The sequence below is a fragment of the Crocuta crocuta genome, unplaced genomic scaffold, assembly GCF_008692635.1.
Source record: "Crocuta crocuta isolate KB4526 unplaced genomic scaffold, BGI_CrCroc_1.0 scaffold175, whole genome shotgun sequence".
NCBI classification, from domain to species: Eukaryota; Metazoa; Chordata; class Mammalia; order Carnivora; family Hyaenidae; genus Crocuta; species Crocuta crocuta.
In genome coordinates this window covers 2,274,679-2,283,705 of record NW_027530988.1, presented here as the reverse complement: position 1 = coordinate 2,283,705, position 9,027 = coordinate 2,274,679, and the positions used below count along the sequence as shown (strand labels likewise).

The following is a 9,027-nucleotide window of genomic DNA, read 5'->3' as shown; positions in this document are numbered from 1 at the left end:
AAATGGGAGGGTGCGCGCTACTCTCCCGGAGTGTCTTAAGCTCCTTCCTCCTTCCCCCACCCCCTCCTTGTTTGTGTCTGTGGTTTCGGCGCATGCGCTGCTGAAGGAGTTAAATCCCACTACTACCACCGGCGTTGCTGGCCTGAGGGGGGCGAATTGGGCTGGGTCAGAGTTAGGGGTACAGTTGGGCGGAGGGGTTAATGGGGCTGGTGTCGGTATCCGAAAGAATAGAATTGGGACAGGGTAAAATATCCCCCTGATTAGATTAGGAGGTGAGATGAAGCGAGACCTTGATTTGAAGGGACTCGGTTGTGGAGCGGTGTATAATTTATTCAGAAGCGATTTGGGTGGATAAGAGTTTGGTGAATATTGGTGAGAGAGGTGGGGCAGGTTGGTATATGTTGCGGGTTTTGAATCGATTTGAGTAGTTTAGGGTGGTGGGATCGTCATGAGATGGATGGATTTGTGTGTATAGATTTGGTGTAAACGGAGGCAAGGTGAGGATCTTTTGGTTTTAATTGGGGTTAATTAGGATACATGGTCTGTAGTGCATATTAGGGCTGAGTTGGCTCAAGGGTTGAATTGACAGACCGTTGCCTGCCTGTACAGAGCTGACGGTTTCATGTGTGTGGATTGGGTCAGCCACAGTTTAGAGTCTGTGGTCATTTTGTTCTATAGTCTCCTTTTTGAAATGTTTATAGACTTGATAAATCTAGGTGCCACTCTGTTGGAAACAATACAGATTCACTCAAGTAGATCTAGCCCTGGGTAACTGACCAAGTAATTCAATCAAGCCAAACCCAGCAGCCCCATGTTGGTTTCCTGTATTTGAAGCTGACTTGAGTATTTGAAGTCATTTTACCTGCATGGCCAGATTTAGAAAGGACATTAGTCAGAAGTGCAGTAGATAATAGAAATTGTAGTACGGTTCTGTCACTGTCACTGATTTTATTACATAGCCAGGTCGCTTGTTTTCTCCATGTGCCTGCGTTTTACATTTGTACATTTGGGACCAGTAACCATGGCTACTTTTAAGGGTCTTCTGAAGATGAGTAAGAAAGAACAGTATTAGTAAAGGGATTTCGTTCCTGGAAAAGGAGTACAGTTTAAGTGTGTACGGTTAGTCATTGCATTCAATGAAGAGATTGGGGAGTGGTGGGTTTTTTTCCCCTAGTTTCTGACTTTTGTCATTCTCTATACCAGGCTCTAATGCTAGAAAATTTACAGAAACACTCAACACCCCATGCCGCATTCCAGCCAAATTCCCAGGTAAGAAAAAAGGCTTATTAGATAGGGTGGGCTCTTTGGATGTACAGACATATGGAAGGACATGATGATGTATATTTGATGCTTAATTCCTCACCAGTATTTTTCTAAATTCCCTGGGTTGGAAAAGTCCTCATATCAGACCAGTTGAATTCTAGTAAAGAATTCAGAAACAGAATTAGAAGAGCTATTAATTACTTTCTGGTGCTTGCAAAAAAAGATGTGGTTCCAGTTGATTAAGTGTAGAACAAGAAACTGAGGTCATTCATTTGCCATTGATTTGGGGAAAGTAGTTGATGTCTTTGAATGAAGATACGAAGTAGACAATCAATAGGGCAGTGTAGGATAATACTTGCTGATCAAGAAGAATTCTTGTGTTGACATAGATTTTCCAAGAATTCAATCCTTTGGAAATCATCCACCATTACTAGCGTTAATGCTAACTATGCACTTACTTCTAAACATCATTAATTAGTCTGTTACTTAGGGCAAGAAACATAACCTTTGGAGGCTTTGGATTCCTCAGTTCCTATGTATAATATGAAGAAAGGTTGGACTATATCCATAGTTTTATAATTGCTCTGCTTTAGTTTTGTAGAGCTGCTTTTGGGGGATTTCTGGGGAAGATAACCTTTTTTCCCAAGGGAGCAGGTGCTCACACTCCCCTCCTAACCAAAGTCGATCTTTTATCTGTTTTGTATATTTAATTTCAGCATAAGATTTTTTTAGAAGAAATAATTCCACAGCTCGAAAAAATAAAATTCTTAGACTGCGATTTCATGAGATTCGTTTCAGCTTTTAAAATCCCCTCATCATAGTATGTTGTGCACTTAAAGGGAACATCTAGGTCTTTGTTAGTGCTGTTGTGCAGCTCCGGTACTAGATGAAGTCCCAAGATACTATGGAAAAACAAGAGAGCCTTCCTACTCCCTTGTTATCACTTTATTAAGCTATGTCATAATCTAGTCTGTTTAAGGAAGTTTAGTTAAATATAAGCATAAGAAACCATATGAATTAATCAGCTTATGATTATATTCCATTTGTTCATTGCATTTTAATCTTTGAAGCTTTGCTTTATTAACATAGTATTTTTGCGGTAAATGCATACGTTCTCTAATAAATACAACCCACACTTCATCAGTGTCCGCTGAGTACCAAGAGATTCATCCCTACTTTATTTTATTTTATTTTTTAAATGTTTTATTTATTTCTAGGAGAGAGAGAGATAGCGTGAGCAGGGGAGGGTCAGAGAGAGAGGGAGTTACAGACTGAAACAGGCTCCAGGCTCTGAGCTGGCAGTCAGCACAGAGCCCGACGCCGGGCTCGAACCCATGAACCGCGAGATCATGACCTAAGCGAAAGTCGGACGCTTAACCGACTAAGCCACCCAGGCGCCCCATTCATCCCTACTTTAAGTGAAAATAAACATTTGCCATGCTTTAGAAAGATGACTAAAAACAAACAATATTTATTCAGATTTTTTTCCCTTTTTGGGCATTCTGGTAGGACTTAATAAGCTAGAAGGTTCTGGGAAGGACTTGTGACAGAAGAGTGATGTGAGACTCGTGTTACAGAAAAAAATGGGGGAAGGGATTAAGCTCCTGGATTTTAAATATTGTTACCAAGTCTTCCCACCCCAAAAATAGGAGTTAAAACTCTGTTTAAATGATGATTTGACATCCCTTTTCTTAATCTCTCGCTTACGTAGTTTGTAAATTTTAGAGTTTAACAAAATGATCCCTGGATTGGTGGAAATTTACCTTTTTTAATCAACAAAAAAAGACCTAGTTGGAACTAGTGTTTTTTTCCTTTCAGTTTTTGATATTACTAAAAAAAATTAGATTATCTTTAGATAATATTTTAGATTAAAAACTTAGATTAAAAGGCATAATATTTTGCAGGAATTTTGATTTTAATTTGGGCATCACTCTTTGGTTGGGAACTAAATATTCAAGATAAATTATGTGCAGTTCCTCTTTTTACCATCTTTTCTGAATCATAGGGTTATTTATTTTGGTCCTCACCATAATTAGAAAAAGGCCTTCCAATATTTTGATTATCTTTCTTGGGTTCAAATATAAGGGGTAGACTTCTGCTCCATGGAATTTTCTTCCTTGTATTTTCCTGGTCTGCTTTCCTCGACTTTCTTTTTCCATGTCTTCTACACAGATTGGCGAGGAAATGAGCCAGAACAGTTTCATAAAACAGTATCTGGAAAAGCAGCAGGAGCTACTTAGGCAGCGTCTGGAACGTGAAGCCCGAGAAGCTGCAGAACTTGAAGGTAAGCCCGGACTCACTTCTTTCAAGGAGTTCTTCATTCTCGTTCCTGCTACTAAATAGATAGGCCTGTTTAAGGAATAATTTCAGGAATAAGTCAGGCTGAAACTGTTATTTATTTGCTTTGGTAGTTAAGCCAAGTGAGTTGTTATTTACTTTTTGTCAGGGAAGAAGACACTTAATTTGACTGTCTGTTAGAAGAGGATTCCTGCCAACAGGAAGAATTATAAGTAAATTAAGCTACCCTTTAAATGAGGTAGATCTTAATCCCAGGGAGTTTTTCCTCTATGTACAGTGCTCTTTTTAGTATATACTCTGTATCACATGACTTTGCTGATCTCCTTCGCTCCTCTACATATTCCCATATGCTGAGCCCTTCACTCCCTCCCTGCCCCGACCCAATCTGTGCTTTGCAGAAGCTTCAGCTGAGTCGGAGGACGAGATGATCCATCCTGAGGGAGTGGCTTCCCTGCTGCCTCCTGACTTTCAGAGCAGCCTGGAGAGACCAGAGCTGGAGCTCAGCAGACATTCGCCCAGTATGCCCAGTACGTATCTCCCTCCCCACTGCGCTGTTTTGTCAATCCTGCGTAGTTGGTGGGGGGAGGTAGTTACACCTCCCTTCATGCTAAGCCTCCATTAAAGTCCCAGGACAGTTCTATGACATTGATACTTCACATCTGTTGGTCATGGGAACTCTGTCCTTTTTGAAGTCTGCTTTCACCTCTGTGTTGTGGTAACCTCTCAGAGTGTTTCAAAGGCAGTATGATTTTTCTTCACATCTGTACCTCTCTAATCTCCTCTACTTCTGAATTTAGCAGTAGTCACAACTCTGTCATCTCTTCACCACTTATATAGATTACATGTTGCACATCCCATCATCCCCCCAAATGGACATCTGCTTTCGTTTATTAATTCATTCAACAAATTTTCGTTAAGTGCCTGTTGTATGCTGTGTACGTGCTGGGCACCAGGAATATAGGAGAGCAAGGCCAAATCTCTGCCTTAATGAAATGTATAGCCTAGTGAGGAGATGGACATTAATCAGACTATTGCATATTTAGTTACCATTGTGCTCTGTGCTCTAAGAGACAGTCCAGAATATCATGTGAGCATAATACAGGGAGCTCTAAATCACTGTGTGGAGTTGGTTCAGCAAGATTAGTTTTTTCACACAAAAAAAATTAAGTACCCAGTTTTGTATAGTATCTCAAGCAAATGTCTATAAACACAGCCTTTGTTTTTTTAAACTACCTAAGACGGTGTGCTTTTAGGGGAACATGTATATAGGACATGTAGACACAAAATAGATATATATTTTTTCATTTTTTTAATATTCTTTTTTGAGAGAAAAGAGACAGAGCATGAGTTGGGGAGAGGCAGAGAGAGAGGGAGGCACAGTACGAAGCAGGCTCTAGGCTCTGAGCTGTCAGCACAGAACCCGATGTGGGGCTTGAACTCAAGGGCCACGAGATCATGACCTGAGCCTAAGTCAGACGCTTAACTGACTGAGCCACCCACGTGCCCCCAAAATGGATATATTAAACCAATTTGTAATTAAGAAGATTGTGAATCATTTTTAATGTTAGTGATCGTGGGGAAGGTGATCACTCCATATTTAATGTTTTTAGAACATGTAGAAGTTACTAGCTTTTCTGGTGAATATAGAATTCCTTTCTGAATGTAGATTTTTTGGAAATATTTAATGGTAGAAGAAAAATAAGTTATTCTAGAGATTTCTTTTCTCCTCAGATACAAAAGTAGCAGAGTCTCAGTTGAGCCATTTTGCTCCTAGCACTCTTCCCCCGATTGTAAAGCGGTCTTCTAGATTAGTTGTCAGTGTTCTCAAAAGTCAGTCAAGAAAGTATTAAATTTCTGCTGTATAGATACCTCCATGCTTGAGTATAGGGGGAGTTAGCACATTTTAAAATCTTTGGGAGAGAATAATTGCACATACAGCAAATAACAGAGGATGGTGTGTTTTAAAGTGACATAAATAGTACAAACACATGAATCATAAGAATACAGAATAAAAGTTCTCTGAGGACTATAATGATTAGAGAGAGCTTCGTGAAGAAGGTGTAGAATTTGAGTGAGCCCTAGAAATAAGTGGGATTTGAATTGGGCCAGAGGAAACAGAGTATTTTTAGGAAGGAACAAAGGCATAGAGATAGGAATTTTTATTTTTATTTTTAATGTTTGTTTATCTTTGAAGGGGGTGGGGCAGAGGGGCAGACAGAGGTGGACAGAGGATCCAAAGCAGGTTATGTGCTGATAGCAGCAAGACTGATTCAGGACTCATGGATTGTTTTTCTGTTTGGTTTGTTTGTTTGTACCTATATGAGGCTCAAAGTCAGGAGATGATGATCTGAGCCAAAGTCGGATGCTCAAGCAGTAGCCACCAGGTGCACCTGAATGTGATATTTTTAAAGGAGAAGTAATAAATTAGTCCAGCCAGAGTAGAGTGGTCTTTCATATTCAAGAATAGTCAAGAGAAACAACTTATAATGTAGATTGGGATAATATTGCAAAGGTCTTTGAATATCAAGCCAATGAATAAGAGGGTTTTTTAAATTTTAAAGTAGGGAAGAAACCACTGAAAATTCCTTTTTTTTTTTTAATATTTTATTTATTTCTGAGAGAGAGAGCAGGGGAGGGTCAGAGAGAGAGGGAGATACAGAATCTGAAACAGGCTCCAGGCTCTGAGCTGGCAGTCAGTACAGAGCCCGACACGATGCTCGAACCCACCAACTGCGAGATCATGACCTGAGCCGAAGTCGGATGCTCAACCAACTGAGCCATCCAGGTGCCCCTGAAAATTCTTAGTAGGAGCATGGTTTGATGAAGAAATCTCTTTAAAAAAGACAGTCTCTCCCAGTCCTAAATGTAATTTGAAATGAAAATAAGAAATGGGTCCTGAAATAGAAATAAGATTTCAAAAGCAAATAAAGATTTAGAGTAAGGGTAGCCAGTCCCTTCAGTGCTTTTTGTCATCGGCCAGACTCTGTCTATGGCTGCAATTAATGAAGAGGGGGATAACAAACAGGTAAAAGAAGAGGAAAGAGGTGAAAAATAAATTAGAAGAGATGAATGAAGTAAATTGTAGAGCACAGCTAACAATTGCCATTTATGCTCTTCATTGTACTCCCTACCATAAACTTTCCTACTTCTGACTTTGGTGAGAATATGAATCTCATAGATGCGGTACAAAGTTTGGTCAAGTTCCTCAACAAAGTGGTAGTTTGGAGTTCTAGCAGTGTTTATTTGGAGCATTGGTAATGCCTGGAGTTTATACCCAGAAAATTAGATTCTTTCAAGGTGTGCTGTGTTAATCTGCCATAGGCCAGGAAACTATGGAGATACCAGCTTATTTGGATGTTTTGGAAGTTCTCTCTTTAATTAAGATTTTGATTAAAGTTTCTAGTAACATATTTTCCTAATCAGTGTGGCGCCTGATGGTAGATATAGATATATAGGTGTATATATTTATTTATTTATTTATTTTTCCTATTTTTAGGAATGTGGCCTCCTGGGCCTTATCCCAAGAATCTCAGGGAATGAGAATCTGGGACTCTACGTGTTTTTAAAAGTCCCCTGGTAGTTTTGTTAATCAACTCAATTTGTGAATGACTAACTGAAAGAATAATTTTTTAATACTATATTTAATCAGGATCTTTAGGTTATATTCCAGCAACCTCCTGTTTATGTGCGATACACAAAACCCCAAATAGGGAAGAAGAATTGGTATATAAAATCCTCCCTGGCTTTCCTTATTGACTTCTCTCTCCACCACTTTCTTCAGATTTTTCTAAGGTGTTGGGAGTCCATTGTCAGAAATTGTCTGGACTCACCTCTAGATCATGATTGGGTGTACAGAAATCCTTATTGCCATAAGTTAATTATTTCAAAAAGAGTCCAATCTAGGAAAATACAAGAACATTTAAAAGTGGACATCAGGATACAGATTCTTTAACAGAGTTATAGCTCTGGGAAATCTTAACCAGCCCTTTTGTTTATAGGGCATATAGCCCTCATTCCTTTTTCTTGTATTAAATCTGAAAGCTAAGATTCTAGAGAAATGCTGGTTAAGTTACTTACTCAGCTACCATGAGTCAGATTTAGGTTTGGCATCATTGCCAGTTCCCTTCTCTCAATTCCTGCTTCTTATTCATACCCAAGGATACCCTTTGTACATAGGCTTTGATGTGCTCTCTAACTACTTTAATTGGGTCCTGCCAGTCCTGCCCATGGATTTGTTTTCTAGAATGAAGAAACTGCTTTTCTGTGTGGACATTAAACATTCTTTACTTCTCCACTGTCTAGCAGCAACCTTATACTTTCTCCTGAAGGCTCTCGCTTTGGAATCTTAGAAATCTTACATTTACCCTGACTTGCTTTTCAACTCCTAAAATACATTTATTAACTTGCATTGGCTCCATCCTTTGCTAAAGGTACTCAGTTTCTACACATAATATTAACATCTGGCCTAAGACACTAATGTTAAGACATCTTATGCCCATCAAGAAGCTTGTTTGTGTCACATCAGCTCCTTACAGGGAGCTAGAAAGTGAGTCCTTGTTTCATTATATGTTTTTCTCTTTATATTTTGTATTGCTTGCTAAATTCCTGTTTTATGTCTGAGGGTCCCCTCCAAGTTGTCACTTTACTTACAAAATAGTCATGACCAAAGCTTTCTGAATAGCCCACGTCTCTTTGACAAATCAAGTGCTTCCAGAGGAGTAACCATCTAGAATCCTATCGCTGTAGTTTTATAGCATTCAGACAACATTATGGTCCAGTAGAATAGCACCTAACTTTTCAGCATGTTGAGATAGAGGCTCTTTGCGTGTACATAATTTTAAAATCACAACTCTAGAACTCTGACCTGTATAACATATTTATCTCTGGACAGTTCTATAATATAAACATGTCTTTTTCCCACCCCTTAAAATCACATTTATTTATTCAGAGCATATGTGTGCTTACTGAAAGCCCGTTATTCACCGCAAAGCATTTTGGTATGACTTTGAATATGTGCATATAATTTCTGTTTTTAAATTGAGAAAACAATGTTTCTCAGAACTTGAAAGTGATAAAAATGAGTACTTGGGATGGCTAGGCCTATCAATTTTAGCTATTTATAGGATTTGAGGAGTATTTTTTCCTTCAGAGGATAAGATTTTATTCTTTTAATAATATTTATTGTCGGGGCACCTGGGTGGCTCAATCGGTTAAACATCAGACTTCAGCTCATCTCATGGTTCATGAGTTCAAGCCCCACATGGGGCTCTGTGCTATCAGCTCAGAGCCTGGTGCCTGCTTCAGATTCTGTGTCTCCCTCTCTTTCTGTTCCTCCCCTGCTTGCACTGTGACTCTCTCTCTCAAAAATAAATAAACATTTAAAAAAAAGTTAAATAATATTTATTGTCTTATTATAAAAAGTAGTATGTATTTATTGAAGAAAGTTTGAAAAAACTAGAATCGTCC

At 38.9% G+C, this 9,027-nt stretch overlaps 1 protein-coding gene across 6 annotated transcripts in view; it reads left to right on the top strand.

Moving 5' to 3' along the window:
* Positions 1-9,027, top strand: part of ACIN1 (apoptotic chromatin condensation inducer 1) — a 35,340-nt gene that overhangs the window by 708 nt on the left and 25,605 nt on the right. For 4 of the 6 annotated variants that reach the window (XM_077770396.1, XM_077770394.1, XM_077770395.1 and 1 more), the window contains exons 2-4: positions 1,204-1,269; positions 3,436-3,547; positions 3,960-4,088. In XM_077770396.1, the coding sequence (XP_077626522.1) occupies positions 1,204-1,269; positions 3,436-3,547; positions 3,960-4,088 (307 nt within the window). Of the gene's footprint in view, positions 1-114; positions 166-1,203; positions 1,270-3,435; positions 3,548-3,959; positions 4,089-9,027 lie in introns of those variants that run through there. The other 2 variants (XM_077770398.1, XM_077770397.1) reach the window with 2 other exon arrangements.